This window comes from Toxotes jaculatrix, chromosome 6, assembly GCF_017976425.1.
Source record: "Toxotes jaculatrix isolate fToxJac2 chromosome 6, fToxJac2.pri, whole genome shotgun sequence".
Lineage (NCBI taxonomy): Eukaryota > Metazoa > Chordata > Actinopteri > Toxotidae > Toxotes > Toxotes jaculatrix.
The window spans coordinates 8,690,151-8,707,582 of NC_054399.1; the positions used below are offsets into that span (position 1 = coordinate 8,690,151).

A 17,432-nucleotide genomic window follows, 5' to 3' on the forward strand; every position below is an offset into this window, starting at 1 on the left:
GGCCAGCTACTTGTGCATCTGTCAACATACATCGATTCCATCTGGTTTATCAGTAACTTCACTACTCTACTGTTGCAAATAAACAAGAAGTGATTGGCTGTTTGGAAGAAGGTGGGATGGCAGTGGTCATGGTGTCATAGTGTTTCCGATGGTGGTTTGTTTGTGCGTGGGTTTTTCAGAGAAGTGAAATGAACTTGTTCTCATATTTAACCATATAGCCACAGCTGGTTTGTGCTATGACAGTAGAGTCATATACATAGTTTATCTCTGAGAAAAGTCAACGGATGTTTGCCGGGCTGGATCTTATTTTTCATCCTTTTTCTCTTCAGACCCTCACAAAAAGGTAAATTGCCTGCCTCTGATGTTTGAACATGTTTATTGTACAGTTTATATATATATTTTGGTCAGTGTTGTTCTGAATGAAACATATTTTTTGTACTGATCTGTTTTTGAGTCTCATTTTGTTGGACAGAAAACGAGACACTACTACCCAAGCTGGTTCTGGGACTAAACAAATCATAATGACTTGCTTGATTGAATTTAAGCTATTGACAGGAGCATGATGACATTTTTCTTGTCTGTGTAGGTGGCATTATTTAGTTAGTCCATTGATTAGTCCAGATGATCCTGCCTATTGCATTATTTCAATCATTCCAGACACTGTTCACATCTGTGTATCTTTACACATGCTTGTTTCTAACCACAAAGTCTTCTGATCTGTTCTTATTGCATTTAAATGTCAGTTTTTTTATTTTACCAACAAACTGAGTGGCCTTTGTGGCCATCGTGCATCGTTTGCCTTTACATTCTTTTTTTAATACCTTGTACTCATTCTTGGTCCTGTTCATGATTTGACCACCACAAAATATTTTTTTAAAAGTTCTGCAGCATAAATCCCTGCTTAACCCACTTTGTGTTTTACACTGAATCCTGACTGCTGATGCATACTTTACCTTAGTTTTGTGTAAAGTGGGAAAATATAACTGTGAATGAAGAAGAATAATGAAAAAGGGAGGGAGCAAGAATGAAGAAAAAGGGAGGGAGCAAGTGAGGGGCTGAAAGGATCTTGCTGAGATGGCTGATTGCTCTCTGGGGGAGGCTGATGGGAGGGAATTTGGGAAGAGAATTCAGACAGATGGGATTGGGTGGATGTTTTCAGACATGTAGTCCCTTATGAGTGTGGCTGCATTGTGTCCTTTGTTAAGTTTGTGTGTACTGCCAGGACAAATGGCATTATACACGCATTGACTCACACCAAATATATTAAACTAATGGGATGGCATTAATGCCTGTATTTATTCACTATCTATTATTATCTGTTAATTTTTCTGTTAATATTTCTATTCTGTATTTGAATATAGTGATATCAGTGGGTACAGCTACAGTATATTGTGTTTGTTATTGTGCACATTCCTCCAGAACCTCATTCCTCAAAGTGTAACCTCATTATCATTGCTTTTTTTAATTGTCTTATTTTATATATCAACAGTTCTGTGAGGTGTGAAATCATACTGCTAATTTTTCCAAAAGATAATGCACACTGACACTTTATTAATTTGATGAATGTCCTTTATGCACAAAAATAGATGCTCTGCAGAGAGTGTGTGCATGTGTGTGTGTGTGTGTGTGTGTGTGTGTGTGTGTGTGTGTGTGTGTGTGTGTGTGTGTGTGTGTGTGTGTGTGTGTGTGTGAGAGAGAGGGCAGGGTGGTTCAGGCAGATGTGTTTTAGCTAATACAGTCTGAGAGCAGCTGGGCAGGGCAGGGCTAATAGACCCAATGACATCATTCAGAGAGAGAGAGACTGGGAGCATGAGAGCGAGCTTGCCTAAGGCAGTGAAAGGAAGCAGGCCAGCTCAGATAGAGAGGAGGGCGGCATGAGAGTGGGACAGTGTGTGTTCGTGTGTGTAAATGGGAGAGGAGCAGACCGCATTCAGTTGACTTTGACAAGGATATAGGACTCCGCCCGGAAGATTTTGTCTCTAGTTTTCTCTCCCTCTTCCATCACACCTTCCCCCTCCCTCCCCTTCCCCCTTCCCCCTTCCCCCCTTCATCCTCTGGCAGTTATCCCCCCTCTCATCTCCTGCTTCAGGCGGCTCCTCCGGGCATGCTCCTTAAGCCAAAGTATGACCGCTTCCGCAACGAGTCTGTGACCTCCTCCGACGACCTGATGCAGAGCTTAGCCATGAGCGGCAAAGTTGTGGCCACACCGGTAGTCTCCTCCTCCACCCCAAGCCTTCCTCTGCCTCCCCTGCCTCCTCTGGATCCCAGTGCCAGGACCTCCTCCTCTGCTGGGGCTGCAGCCCTGGCTGACTCCCCTTGCCTGGATGGGGAACAGGATGCCACCACAACCTTCTGCATGCTCATCCCTAAGATGCCCCAGTGGAAGTTCTCCAACTCCCTGCTCAGCCGGAGCCCGTCCAACTCCAGCTCCAGCTCCAGCTCTAGCAAGGACTCGGGCAAGGCAGCAGCTCCCTCTCAGGCCTCTGTCTCCCCTTCTTCGACATCACACAGGCCGAGTGGTGCGACCTCAGCCAGTGGCCCAGTGGCCAGTCTCGCAGCAGTGCTTAACTCCTGTGACCCTGTGTGTGTCACCCCCTGTTCCCTACAGGCCATCCGCGGGCAGAGAGCAGTCGCAGCAGCACACTCTGCCAGTCCAGCAGGGCACGGATTTGGGACCTCTGAGGTCATGGCGAGCCCTGGTGGCTCAAGCAGCTCCAGGTCAGGAATGAACCGCAGGACAAGAGTGGAAGGCATGTGGCTTGGGGGAGAAGACTTCAATCAAAAGGGTAGCTTCATCCACAAACCTTCCCAGGGCTGGCTGCACCCTGACAAGAAGATTGCAGGACCTGGAGCTTCTTATATTGTCAGAGTGAGTCTCTGGTCCTGTTTTTTTAATGCACCCTGTAAATTCATTGTCAAGGAAGTTGAACATCCACTTAATTCAGGATTTGTGTCTTAAAACTGTACCAGGTGCTCATTGATGAACAATTGCCTTCTCACAGGAACCAGTGAATGCCATAATATTGATGACCCCATTTTAAATGTTTCTCTGTCTGGGTGGGAAACAAAAGGACACCACAGTGCCAGGCAGTTTGTTATGCAGCTCATGTGGCGAGGGCTGGGGTATACATAATTTAATCCAGATAGATGGCTTGGTGTAGCTGGTAGGGAGACTGCGACAGGAAAGCACACAGGCATCAGGGTGGACAAAGATAAACCATGAAATTATGTGTGCAGACTGTAGTAAGGATTGTTGTTCTGCTGCATTGTTTACTGTAGGTTATATACACCAAACTCCATACTTCAAACAACATCCATCTGTATTTATAGTGTTTGCAACCTATGTCTGATTGTAAGCTCCCGCTGTAAGCTTGTGGGAGTGGTGCTCTTTGTGTGGTTTAGGGATTGTTTACATTCATGTGTGCAATGAGACCATAAGATTCTTTCCATAAAGTGTGATTTACAGTCTCTCAGCATAGTGATTCCTGATCTTTATTATTCTTAGTATCATTACGGTAAGCTTGAATGATGTTTTCAAATATTACACAAACTCTGTGTTTTTATTAAATATGGTCAGGATACATAAAGAATACATTAAGAAATTGGTGGTTAGTTAGTTGACTAGAAATGGAATAGATGATTCTGTGTTTCAAAGCTCATCTTTATCAGTGCGTGCTTGTGATTTGTGTTTACAAAGGGTTACCATCCCAAGCAGACTACTTGACGTCAATGTCAATGATCTCCCCTTAGCGATCTCTCACTCCTGTTCATCTCCGCCCCTCTTTGCGCTACTCTTCTCCCCTACACTGCCCCTCACTTCCCCCACACTAATGACATGCTCTTGATTAGCGCAGTCTGGGACCCAAGCACGCTTTCTAATGGCATTATACAGGCACCATTCATCCCTATATTCAATTACATTTAATCACAGTCATTTGCATCATGTGATGTGGAAAAGGACGGTTGGATTGGTATGGGAGGGGTCCAGTGATGAGTACGTATGAGCTCTCATCACCATGCAGAGCTTTGCTAGATCCATAACAAGTGCTGCTCTTATAGTTGATTGATAACTCGGTTAATTATCAGACTAAGCTTTTAACAGCTTATTGTTGTCCTCTCCGAACATGTACTGCAGTAATTTTAGGTGACTCATGTGAGCTAGTGTTTGAAATGCATTTCACGACAGCTAAAGCAGCAGTAGTAGATGTGCAATTCAGTGGTAAATCTATTCAGGGAGGAGTAGTTGCAGCATGTATTAGTGTCAAAGTGACAGTAGAATTCTGCTGCGCTGTGCCATTTTTAATCAGCATAGCTACCATAGCGTGTGGCTCTCTCTCCCTCTATTTCTATTCCTCTCTCTCTCTCTCTCTCTCTCTCTCTCTCTCTCTCTCTCTCTCTCTCTCTCTCTCTGTCACATTCACTCACTCTTTCACATACCCACACACACATCAACACACAGTCGCTACTCTGCTGGGAAAGACACAAATATGACTCTTAGTATTGTTTTTCCTCTTCACACTTTCTCCCCATCCTCATGGTCATGTCAGGCTCTGTGTCTGGCCAGCATCTGCCATCTCTCACAGCCGAGGCACTGCAGCAACCATCAAACAAAGAGCTGCAGCTGCCAAAGTAGCTATCATTTAGAACGCTATATTAAAACCAGACTTCTATCATTTTATACTGTTCCCTTATATTCTGGTGCACAGCATTTCCCCATCAAATTATAAATGTCTGTAAGCTGTAATGTGATTTTCTGTTGCTAAGTGTGAGGTTCCCAGACAGGTCCTACCACGAAGTTACTTTACAAACTTTTTTGGGGGTATGTGGAACACTGCCTTCGGCTTTACCACTCACAACATCAATTGCAAGCATATGTACTGTAAGTTCAAGCAACTAATCACTTACTATCTGCACCATTCAGATACTGTTTGGTAAAGTGAGAAGATAATGAAATGGTGCAAGGATATTTTCTACATTGACAAACTATGAAACAGCCCTGATTTATCTAAAAGAAGGCAGCCACAATGCAGGAAGATCTGAAAGCGGATGTCAGTGTTATTAGATTTCCGAGGAATGCTTCCTGGAAAGTCAGTGTCCCCGTAGTCACAGGAATAGTGAGTTGGAGACTTGGCCAAAAGGATAAAAGTGTAGATAGGGTGATAGAAGAGGGGATGCATTGCATCAGCAGATGAGTGAGTGACAATGGAGGCATTGCCAGAGAGAGGGAAAGAAAAAAGAGAGACTATTTTCCTGATGGAAGACACCCCCCGCCCCCCAAGTCTCCAAATCTGGTTAGAAAGCTCATTAAGCTCTCGAGCTCAAAGGTTGCTCTCTCTCTCTCTCTCTCTCTCTCTCTCTCTCTCGGTTTCTCAGTCTCTCTTTCTCTCTGGTGTGTGTGTGTTTGTGTGGCTGTCATGTGGTCAGCCTGTCTGCTGTCTGTTGCGTTCAGTGCAGTGATAACCCTGGAAAATCCTAAATATGGCACTGATTGAACCAAAACGTACGGTGAACAGGATGTGACTTATGTAGCACCAAATAAGTTTCACAAAGAGTTTATATACATTCCTGAAGAGTTTTGTCTTTTGCAGACACAGCAAACTATTAAGTTGTAGATATAAACACACACATTAGAAAAAAATAGTAAAATTAAAGGGCTATTGCCATTCACAACCAAATGTCTTGAATTTGTAACTATTAATTTCTGTATGATTTTTTTTTTTATTTTCAGTTTTTATTTATTTATGCATTAGTTTATTAAACTGAAACATTGCCAATTAACATTAACACTGTACATGTCATGTAGTTAGGCAGAAAGTCATTTTTCATTGATCAGATTAATGTTAAATTATATAATACTGTACAGAAACTTTTACTGATGATGGCAGGTAAACTATTTTACTTTATGTAAACTTATTTTTCTACTTTTTTGTAGATTTTACTCACCACTACATCTTTTTCATTTAATGCCACAGATGTGACATAAGCAAAGAACATCCTCACATGAAATCACTGTATACAATCCACAAACACACTCACACCCTTAGCATCCCCCAGAGGACTCAGAAGCTACAGTTTGTCCATGATTTGGAGCTCTTAGTGCTGCTAATCTAGTCAAGGTGCCATTAGCACCTCAACCTGACAGCCATTAGGAAGCTGCTCAGCTGGCTGCTCCTCACTCCTGCTGCTTTAATAGCCTACATGTCTGTTTGAACTAGATTATGATGCCTCGCTTGAAATTGTCGTGTTTGCTAATAGAAGATTTGCAATACCACTGAAAAACAATTTGGAAAAGTTTTACTGCCAATACAGTGATTGCTGTACATGTTTATAGTTGATATTTTTTAACATACAGATACTTATTTATTATGTTATTTAAGTTCAATAACATTCCATAATGAGTTCATGTTTACTTTTAGCTTTTTTTTTTTTCAGAGATAGTGAATTTTTCATATTTGTATAAAAGTCTTTTTTAATTTCTGTACAGCTGAAAACAGTTGAAACTACAGCACTTCGTATGGCTCTGTTCATTACTGAAGTTGAAAAGCGCTGTTGAATCTGTCTGCAGCCATATTTTAAAACTTGTTTTTGTTTGGTTTGTTTCTGTTTGCAGTACATGGGATGCATTGAAGTGTTGAAGTCAATGCGCTCCCTGGACTTCAACACACGAACTCAGGTGACAAGGTAAGCTGGTAACCATCTTTACTGGTAGTGACGAGTCAGGAGAATTTGATCCAAGATGTATAGGATTAACTCGGCTACCAGCCACTATGATATCAAATTGCCATCAGGGGTGTGTCAGTGCCAGGTTGTTACTTATACTGAGTACTTATACTTAGAGTGGTCATTTTTATTTTCTTATTATTTGTCTGTCAATGTGACTTGATGAATGATCTTTAAATATGTTTTAACAACCTAGATAAATAGCATCTCACCTCTAGATTTGGTTTAAAACAGTGTGCTCCGAGGGACATTATGAGGATCATTAATCTCAGCACAAGATTTTGCCTGATGGCAGCAATATAGTGTTGTGTGTCCTGCTTAAAAGACAAACACAAGTACTGTGCACAGTATGTGTTCAGTGGTTATGTTTATGTATAATGCTAAACCTCAGGGTCCTTGTATGTCTGTGTCTTTGTGTCTTTATGCCCTGCATGCTATTGTTATAAAAGCAGGGCTTTTTGCAATCCTCGACCACATGGGAGAAGTGCACTCCCCCACTCTCCCTCTCTGCCCCCCCCCCCCCCCCCCCCCCCCTCTCTGTCTCTCACCCTTCTCCTCCTCCTCTCCTCCACAATCGATCGGTGGTAATCGGAGCCCACCATGCATCCAAGGCTTAAGTGCGGGAGGGGGGGGCAGCATGAGATGGAGTGATAGAGAGTGAGATCTATTATTGATGATGTTCGCTAATGACTGTGGAAAGCTGCAGTGGTCCCTGTGAACGCACAATGCTGGATAATGTCTGCGGCTGTAACTTCTTGGGGAGGAGGAGGGGAGGGAGGTTGTTCAAAACAAAACAACAAAACAAAACATTAGCAAAAGGAGGAGTCATGCAGACCATAATGCATTAGTTTCAGTTGTATGACTACTTGCATGACATCATTTTAAACATGGTTGTTTTAGTGCACTAATGATGAATCTGTTTTGTGTTTGCATCCTTCATTCAAATTCACTATGGCCATCTAGTAGTCTATATAAAACAGTTTATCAAAATAAACACTGTTGAAATGGACCACCAAATGCTCCTTTGATTCTAAGAGGCCTGTTTCTCTGATTCCTTGGGGAACGTGTTATTGCTCATCTGTCCCACAAGGCCAAAAATCAAGGGCTCATTGTCTTAATCACTCCTTTATAGGAAATATACAGTATGTGAATTGTTGCTGCATGTGATTCAAAAGCAGCATTTTGAAGTCAGAGTCTATATTTCCCATTGAGAGCTGGCCTTTTTTTCAGCCTCTTGACTTGTACACAACTTAACTGGAGAGTCCTGGACAGCTACAACAAATCATTCAGTGGTTGTCAGAATTTCAAAAACGCACTTCAGCTCCTGAATTTGAAGAGGGTACATTCTCCGAACAATACTCAGTGTGTCACAGTGTTAAACAGCAACACCAGTGATAATGAAGCCCAGGGAAGACACAGAGGCTGCAGACAAAAACAACAACAACAGCCCACCTCTTTCCTCCTCCTCCTCACTCTGCCCTCTCATCAGCATGAGTCATTCGAACATTGTGGTGTTTGTCAAAAATCCCTGAGAAGACCTTTACTCGAGATGGGGCCCGGGACGCTGCTTTTTAAATATTTACGAGCCACTTGATAGGGACAGCTGGGTTCTTGACTGCTGTCCCCGCTGTCCCCTGGCAGTAAGAGCGTGAGCTCCAGCCTCAAATCCACATTATGCCTCATTCCCGCTATCAGACTCACAGGGGACAGAGGCTTTAAACACCCATTAGACAGCCATTCCCAGGAGTTACAGCAGCTTCATGGCAAAGTTGTAAGAAATCTGCAAACAGAATTGTGCTGTGGAAAATAAATGCGAATAATGATGTCCTAAAGAAGCACTAGAAGATGTGCGCTTTTTATTTTGCATCAGATTACACTGTTTCTTCTTTCCTAATTCAATTGAGACTTAAACATGAGTTTGATAAACAGTCACTGATGATAACTGATTGTGTTTTTTTGTTTGTTTGTGTTTCCATGGAAGATCCATGGAAATCAGTGGTAAAAGCTAGTGTAGTACATCGTGAACAGCCCTGCTGGAAAGCTTTTCTTGACCTTTGAACTGTGACGGGTCTGTGACCTATGACTTTAGCCCCGAGGGAGAAAACACAAAGCTTCTGTTCATGTTTAACCTCAGGTTTTTCCATCATTGTGATGCAGCAAATTTGTGTGGCCCTGAACACTGGCTAAACAATTAAAACTCGTCAGCTCAGCTATTCTCACCAACAGTCCAGTCACCATAATGTATGTGGGTACACAGTCATCATAAATCCACATGATGTCTATCGTAAATATGTCCTCACACTCAGCTGATCAGTAGACAGCATCTCTCACTAAATTTTGACCTTTGACCTTTCTCCATTTCCCTAATTAGGGAAGCCATCAACAGGCTCTGTGAAGCTGTACCGGGAGGAAAGGGGCCTTGGAGGAAGAAGGTTAGTTGTGAACTTTTAATCCTACAGTGCATGTTTCAGTGTGCTGCTTGCAAATAATCTCCTGTGTTCTTACATACACTGAAACAATTTTAACTCTGCTGGAGAACTAGATTTGTAGGATTTCCCATACGGGGTAGTACAGTAGCTATGCTTGTCACTTTGGTATACATGACAGCATGTGTGATGCTTTATGAATCACTGAATGTGATAAAACAAACCCATCTGTCACTCTGTGCAGGTTTTCTGTTTTGACAAATGCAGGATGGTGTTATCATTTTCTGGAATAACCACAATTTTAAATATGTGAGAATAATTTCCACTGTATTCTTTCTCATGCAGACCCTGAACAAAGCTCTTCAGTCCATTATGGGGAAGAGTAACCTGCGATTTGCAGGCATGAGTATCGCCGTCAATATTTCCATAGACGGCCTCGGTCTGCTCATCCCTACCACACGACAGGTTAGATGATGCTAACCTATAATAAGTTCATCTCCTCAAGGATTAGAGTGATAAAGTTGGCCAAATGGACCTTTATTAAATGTTATTGTCCACAGTGGACATAAATAACGATCCACTGTGACCACACTACATTAAAATCTTCAAATGTGTCAACTATTATTTTTGCATTTTATCTTTCTTGAGGTATTAAATTTCAATAATAATAATGAATTAATTTCTAATTTAACAGTAAATCGCTGAGTTTTCACATCCAATAAATAGGAGTAAATTAACATATAAGACAAATGACGTGACAAAGAATTTTAGAGTCAGTTCTACCTGAGAATAAGTGCGTTGGCAATTGCTTCAGTCTTACATGTATGTACTGATATAGTTGTTGGCATTGGTTCAAATCTTGTATTGGTAAAACCCTTAACCTTTACTTCATTAGACTTTGGCATCTCTTTTCGTCTTGTCCATTTATGTTGCTATATATATTTCCACCTTTAATCAATAAAAAAAAAATTTAAAAAATTGGCAAACCTCTGCCTCTGATTTATCTACTTGTCTCTTTCAGGTGATAGCGCACCATCCCATGCAGTCCATCTCATTTGCTTCTGGCGGAGACACAGTGAGTGCAGCATTTTACTCCCAGCCTTCCTTCATTTTGTTGTTGTTGTTGTTGGAATGGACATGTTTGGCAGACAGCACATATCTGACTGGACTGCATTTTACTGGTTTCCAATCTTATGACCCAAGAGTCAATGAAGGCTTTAATGTAGTTAGATAGACCTGATTTATCATGTCTAATTGAATTTTTCCTCTTGTCTGTTGCAGGACACGCCTGATTATGTGGCGTATGTGGCCAAAGACCCAGTGAATCAGAGAGGTATGTCCTGCAAAGCTTCTCTTTCATTTGGAAACAAAATAATTCTTCTATGAAGTTATCTTTGATATTAAAGTAGACCTTACTATGATATCTACTACAGTTCTTCCTTCACAATATATCTTTGAACAAGATATATATAGGATTTTGGAAAACACTTAACATAGTGGGATTAAAGTTAGCTAGATTCATGTTTGTTAATGTTAAGAAAATCAAAAAAACTCTTCTCTGTTTTCTTTCCTTCAGCATGTCATATCCTGGAGTGCTCCGATGGCTTAGCCCAGAGCGTCATCAGCACTATCGGCCAGGCCTTCGAGCTGCAGTTCAAACAGTACCTACACAGTCCTCCCAAAACTATGGCATCAGTGGAGAGGTAACACACAGTCCTGCTGAAATCACGATCTCTATGGAAAGATAAGAACTGTGCTTACTTCCCTGTACATAAAAATTCAGAAAGTTTAACCAAACACTGCTGATATAAGGAGAACATTAATATAAATTAAAGCTTAGAGCTTTTAAGTAACGGACACATGCAGCAAATATCAATATAAACTAGACGTTATTTAAGGAAGATTAACACAAGGGATGTGAAAGTGGTGGAAGTCTATTCTCTGGGAATAATCAGTCATACTTAGCCTGACAGTATAAATACTTGGACACCATACTGGCCAGGCATCCTACGTGAAAGAGCTTAGTTGCAATTTCCACCACAAAAACCCGATCTACTGTGCAACTCTCACATTTCTTTGTTATTCATTGCAGAGAGACATGATAGTTTGTTCTTGTATTACCTCAAAAATCAATCTTCTAATATTGATCCTCACAGATTTTCTCACCATGTGACCAAACTTTACGTGTTGCAGTGATGCCACTGCAGACACAGGAGGGACTCCAGACTGTTGGTCCTTTCTGTTCTGGTTTCATGTGAACATCTTTCTGCTGCCAGCAGCAGCAGCAGCTCTAATGATCTATATAAATTTCTGGCTGATTTATATAGATCATGTTCGGATGTGCAGATGTCATCTGATCTGACCTGATTCATTTGAGAACCCAGATGTCCTTGTCATCATCTTTACTATTAATAGCACCTTAAAGTGTAATGAAACAATAATAATCACCACAATTATTATTTAGAGCATATACGTAGTGGTATTGATTTAGTTGTAATAATACTTCTAGCATGCTTGTGCATAGTGTAATGAAATCATTGATATGTTTTCTGTTTTTCATTGTATTTAACTTAGGCATTAAGCTGCTTTCACTTACATTTATGTGCTTCCACAGATCTGTCAGGCCAGAGGAACCAATGTGGGGGGAAGATGAGGACTTCTCTGAGCATGATTACTACAACAGCATCCCAGGGAAGGAGCCACCTGTTGGGGGTGTAGTGGATTCCAGGCTCAGGCCCAGTGGAGCCTTTCTGGGTCACATCCACACCCAGCCACAGAGCAAGACAGCAGCACAGGTGAGTGACCTGCCATGATTTTGGAAACTATGTAAAATCCAGTCATGGATTCTGGTATAGTGGCTTTAGCTGTGCGGCACAGCAGTGGTGAAATATAAATAAGTACACTTACTCAAGTACTGTAGTTGAGTATAGTTTTGAGTTACTTGTACTTTATTTCACTTTACGCAATATTGCAATACACAGTAGTTTTGTCAATGATACAGGTTACAAAATATTAACAAAAAGGACAAGTAAAAATATATACAAAGACAGTAAAACATTTACATAAGTAAATCTGAACTGCAGTATAATATTTTTTCTTCAGACCAGTCAGCACTAATATTGTGAACACTGCAGCACAGCACTGCAGGCGTGAGCTGCAGTAAGAGGACATCCATGAGAATCATGCGCGATGTGTAATTCCCAACGTTGCCATTTAATGGTATCACAGATGTAATCAAAGCAGCACCTGGTCTTTATCAGGTGTTGAATAACTATCCTTTACCAAACAATGACAGCCAGACTCTGGCTAAACTCTTTGATATCTCCTTCATTAACCAGTGAATGATATGTTTTGCTGCTCCTTCCCTGCAGCGTTTGCGAGGAATTAAACTGCAAGAGCATGAAAACATAGTCCATATAACTCTATTCCTGATGTGCCTGTACTATAATTGGCAAAGACAGATATCATTACATGAAGAGCCCTGTCTTCTCTGTTGCTTACCGTGTGAGAGAAATCATCGCTGTCTCCCTGCAGCTAGTTCAAAACATGGTGACATGCTGTAGCCTGGCTAATGTTTCAAATAGAGTGCTTCAAAACAACATTATGTGGGGACACGAGATGAGTTGTCCTTTCAGGTACCGACATAGAAATGTATTTAGGATGTGTTCTTCCTGTGTGTATGTGTGTTTGCAGATGGGTTCACCGGCTAGAAGGGAGCAAGCATCTTATCCCCTAGGTCAGCTGTGTTATGAGCTTCACTGGGACACTGAGACAACCAGCAGCTCAGGTGAGACACCCTGTGGCAGTGAGCAGGTATAACAACTAGAAAAACCACCTACATGTGTTTGTCCGAGAGGGGGATTGTTTTAAATGCCAGTAAGCTGCATTATGAGATAGCATTACCTCAGTGGGAGTGTATACTATGGCACAGACAGAAGATCAGTGTGGAATCACCATGATAGAATTAAGATTCTTGGGATCTTTAGTCATCCAGGTGAAAGGCTTGACCGCGTGGTTCACGTTGTCTGTCAGCTTTGATAGGAGGGAGGCTTGGAGCATCCTCAAGATTCTCTGAATTCCATTTGGTATTATGGTATCTTGAGAAGGGATTTTTATTAGCTTGGGAATTTAGGAATTCAGTGCAGACCACACCATTCTTTCCAGGAAACATGTAGTATTTGTTTCCACAAATATCTGCACCGGTTTTAGTTTCTTAGGATGAATCTTTTATTATATTTTTATGGCATTAAAAGAAACAATATTAATATTATTCTATGGTTTTACCTATCCACCGAGTTTATAGAATTGTTGCTGATAAATTGATAAAATTGTAATACAGACAGTACAAGATAGTTGACATAATGATATAATGGACAAGGTTCAGACTTCTTATATTTAATATTAATATGGTGAAAAGAAAGGAAACAAGAAGATAGAGGGGGGTACGACACGTAACACAGGCAGAACTGAACGATGGCCTTTGGAGTTTTGTGGCATACACTGTAACAATTGGTCAATAATCATGATGTGTTAGCAGTACACATCCACTTTAGTACATCCTGTAGTTGGTTTGATTGTAATAGCTTGTCGGTGGAAATATTTCAAATCACGATTTAAACCATTAGAGGGGGCAAAAAATAAGAAACAAAAAACATTTTCACAAAAATGTTCACATACATATGGCTGTATGACCTCTGAGTTCTGGCTACATAGTTCCCACCAGAAGTCAGCAAGCACACCTGTCTATCTCAGGTCTGACATCAGATGGTTACCTGTGTGCTGACGGCCAACCACCTGGTAGCAGAGACTATGAGGAGCATCAGTATGTTAACACCCAGAGTCTGGAAAACCTGGATTCACTGGCACAGGGGCCCAGTGGACACAGAGGAGGCAGACCACCTGACAGTCCCAAGAAAGATCTCTTTGACATGAGTAAGTCCTGAGATAGCTGACATTATGATATAATGGATAAGGTTCAGATGTCTTATAATCTCACTTTGTTATTAGTAAAATACTGTGGAATGAAAAGATTTTTACTTGTGAAACATCATTGTCCCTGTAGGGCCCTTTGAGGATGCCCTGAAGCTCCATGAGGCCAGCGGTGGAGCTGTTGGCTCAGCTGGAGGCTGTCAAGCTGGTGGGGGAGGCGTTCGGATCCTGGAGGACCAGTGGCCCAGCCCTCCACGCCGTCGAGCCCCTGTGGCCCCAAATGAGGATCAGCTCCGCAGGGAGACCTGGTACCACAGCCGAATGAGCCGACGAGACGCAGAGAAACTGCTGGTCCGAGATGGAGATTTCCTCGTTCGGGAGAGCACGACCAACCCGGGACAATATGTGCTGACAGGAATGCACTGTGGCCTGCCCAAACATCTACTGCTAGTGGACCCTGAGGGGGTGGTGAGTCTAATAGCAAGCAATACAGCTTGCCAAAACTGTCTGCCAGCAATCAAAGGTCACTGGAGTTCATATAAAGCCAGTGAAACAAAAATAGACTTACTTCAAACTTTTCAACCGTTCACTTCTGTAAATATTTAGTTACTGTTTTGTGGATGTCATTAAGAAACACTGAACATTGATTATAGTGACATTTTTTGTCATTTAACATATATATTTATTGCCATTGAATATGATAAACAGGGTCTATAAAAGTCTCATGCAGTCAATATGATTACTTAGACCCCCTTTCTCTTTTCTCGCTTTCCTCTTCATAGGTCCGAACCAAAGACATGTTATTTGAGAGCATAAGCCACCTTATCTCATACCATCTGAAGAATGAGCTGCCCATTGTAGCAGCAGAGAGTGAGCTCCACCTTAAACAGGTGGTCAGGAGGAAACAGTGAGCCACCTGCCCCTGCATGGGAAGGTAAGCATGCAGGACATACAGAAGGGATGATGAAAATGATTTATGATGATTATTATTGGAAATGTATAAAATCAGGGATGCAGGATAGGGTAAAACATAAATTTCACAATATTATATATATATTTATATATTTACAACTGCTAAAATCAAAGATTATTGGCAGCATTCTATATGTTAAGACGGACTGAATGTACATTACATGAAAACTGCATGTTTTCAAGGAAACATAGGTTGCTGTTAACCTCGTGAGGATAATCAATTAAAATGAGGTGTTTTTCCTTCTTTTATTTACTGAATGTGATCATGACATTCTTGGATGCAATAATGAACAACTTATCTAATGTCAGATGTGATTATTATACCTCATCACTAAATTATTACTGTATTGACCTAATACAGTAATAATTTAGCCTTATCCTAAAATTGTCATCTTTCTCTATCTTATTCCAGAGCTGAATTTTTACATGCCCATGCAAAAAAAAAACAAAAAAAAAAGAACACGAAAGGAAAGGAAAAATCCCCATAACTGGAAATAATGTATCACTGATGGATGTTTATCTGGAACAAAGAATATCACAGACACGTGGTTTCCATGAACAACGCTACCCAGCAGATTAAGACATCTGACATCTCCTTGTACTTTCTCTGCCTGTTGGCCTACCAGGATCGGCCAAACTGTCCCTCAACTGTCGTAAACTCCTCAGCATGCAGCTATTAAGAAAACCGATCAGAATGCAAACTTTGACTTGACCCTGAGCTGGATATTTGTTAACCAGTGCGACTGTTCGGAGAGGATCCAGCTTCAGGAAATCACACGAGGATATGATGCGCAGTGAAGAAATCTCCTATAATGCCTGTAATAGTGATGTGCTTCCAGTCTACCATGACTTGCCCAACCAGTCATTCACGAAAGAAAACAAAAGATCCACTCACCAGAACAAAACTGTCACTGATTATTTAGTGTGGATATTGAAAAAACAAAGATGTCAGGCTCCATATTCGTTAGTTCATTTCAGTATAAATGCAGGAAATGAAAATACTGTAAGAGACAACTGAAGAAATGTCTGTTTAATTGAGCTGTTAAGCGTGTTTGTTGTCACATGTTCACAGGACTGCAGTACCTGACTTTGAGATGGCACAAAGGAAACACACTGATTCAGTGCCAAGTTTATAAAATAGCCATGCATTCGTCTTTCTTTTTGTTTCTCCATAATAATCTAAGCACCAAATTCCACTATATCTACATGTAAACAGCCAAGTGAACGGAAAATACATTCTCTTGAAAGCAGAAAGTTAAAAGACTTTTAACATGGATATCAGTCATTTGTGTTGTGTTCGTAAGGGCTGTTCATAATTTGTCAAAGACATATTGTATGTGTTGTATAGTCCTGTGGAAACTATTGGTTTGACTGTATTCTGAGGTCAAATTAATACTACATCCTGGGTTAAAAACACCCACTGCGCTCACAAACTCAGTATATCCATGCCTGTATTTCCCCAACCCCTCCAACTTCAGTGCCTTAATAACTACAGAGACAGGCATTTGTGTCAGAGTGTATATAATGTGCATTTATGCTCCTAATGCAAAAGACTAGTTTTCTTGCCATGCCAATGAATGACTGAACAAACTTCAGGATGATTAAGCTCTTATACTTGTGAACAGTAATCTAAGCTGCTCTTGTTTTGAGGTGAATAATGTTTAATACTGTCTTATCGTGGTCACGATTGTCATTGTCTTTATGTGTATCCCTTAGAACATTCCCCTAGATTAATCTTTTTGTTTTCTTTGAAGCAAGCCATAGATAGCGCTTCTCTACAGTAATTAATATTAAAGACAGGGGATTTGGACTTGAAATTAGATCCTTTATTTGTCCCGGGCTCAGGGAAATACATCAGTTAACTGACTGTCCTTATCCCACATCTATGTCTGTACATCTCAATGACTTGCTTGTCTTATTTCTGTTCTTTGGCTACACTGACAGCAATTTTCTTACCCTATTTTTGCCAATACTTTTAAATCTTATTAGAGGTAGGCCATATCCTTTTTTACATTTCTCTCTGTCATTAGCAACATATCTATAATCAGCCCCTCCGCTGTTCATAGCTGCAGCCTCATGAATGCACAGGGTGATGAGGTGAACCACAAGGCTTTGAGGTGAGGTCCAAATGATTGATGTAATTTTTTTCAGATCTCCCCTTTTGCGTTCTCAGGAATTTCTTGGATCTTTCCTTCTTTGATTAACTTTATTGGCTTTTTTTTGTCAATAAAATTAGTTAAAGAGTTAATTAAAAATTAACTAAAGAATATGGCTGGTATTTTGTCATTTGTGAGTCTTCATATCTGCTAGCTAAATGTAGCTGCCGCACAGTGAACCCAGCTGTCCAACTTTTCATACACACGTGCTACGGCCAAATTAAGTCCT

General features: G+C 41.0%; 1 protein-coding gene across 3 annotated transcripts; it reads left to right on the forward strand.

Annotated features, from left to right (window-relative positions):
- shc2 (SHC (Src homology 2 domain containing) transforming protein 2) lies at nt 1-17,381 on the forward strand. 3 transcript variants are annotated; one of them, XM_041040679.1, is made up of 14 exons: nt 1-343; nt 2,062-2,869; nt 6,611-6,681; nt 9,092-9,152; nt 9,492-9,611; nt 10,168-10,221; nt 10,428-10,479; nt 10,723-10,849; nt 11,761-11,941; nt 12,840-12,933; nt 13,899-14,078; nt 14,209-14,543; nt 14,858-15,009; nt 15,460-17,381. In XM_041040679.1, exons 1-13 carry the CDS (start codon nt 285-287, stop codon nt 14,984-14,986), a joined length of 2,271 nt encoding a protein of 756 aa, XP_040896613.1. In that variant the 5' UTR covers nt 1-284; the 3' UTR covers nt 14,987-15,009; nt 15,460-17,381. The 3 variants fall into 3 exon arrangements, with proteins under 3 accessions (XP_040896613.1, XP_040896614.1, XP_040896615.1); XM_041040680.1 differs by having other exon boundaries at nt 202-343; nt 2,090-2,869; nt 15,460-17,378; XM_041040681.1 differs by having other exon boundaries at nt 205-343; nt 2,609-2,869; nt 15,460-17,363.
- The last annotated feature ends 51 nt before the right edge of the window (nt 17,382-17,432 follow it).

Coding starts and splice junctions, on each gene's coding strand:
- shc2 (XM_041040679.1), top strand. CDS start 285: ATGTTTGCCGGGCTGGATCTTATTTTTCATCCTTTTTCTCTTCAGACC. Junction 344..2,061: donor CTTCAGACCCTCACAAAAAG/GTAAATTGCCTG, acceptor ATCCTCTGGCAG/TTATCCCCCCTCTCATCTCC. Junction 9,612..10,167: donor TCATCCCTACCACACGACAG/GTTAGATGATGC, acceptor TGTCTCTTTCAG/GTGATAGCGCACCATCCCAT.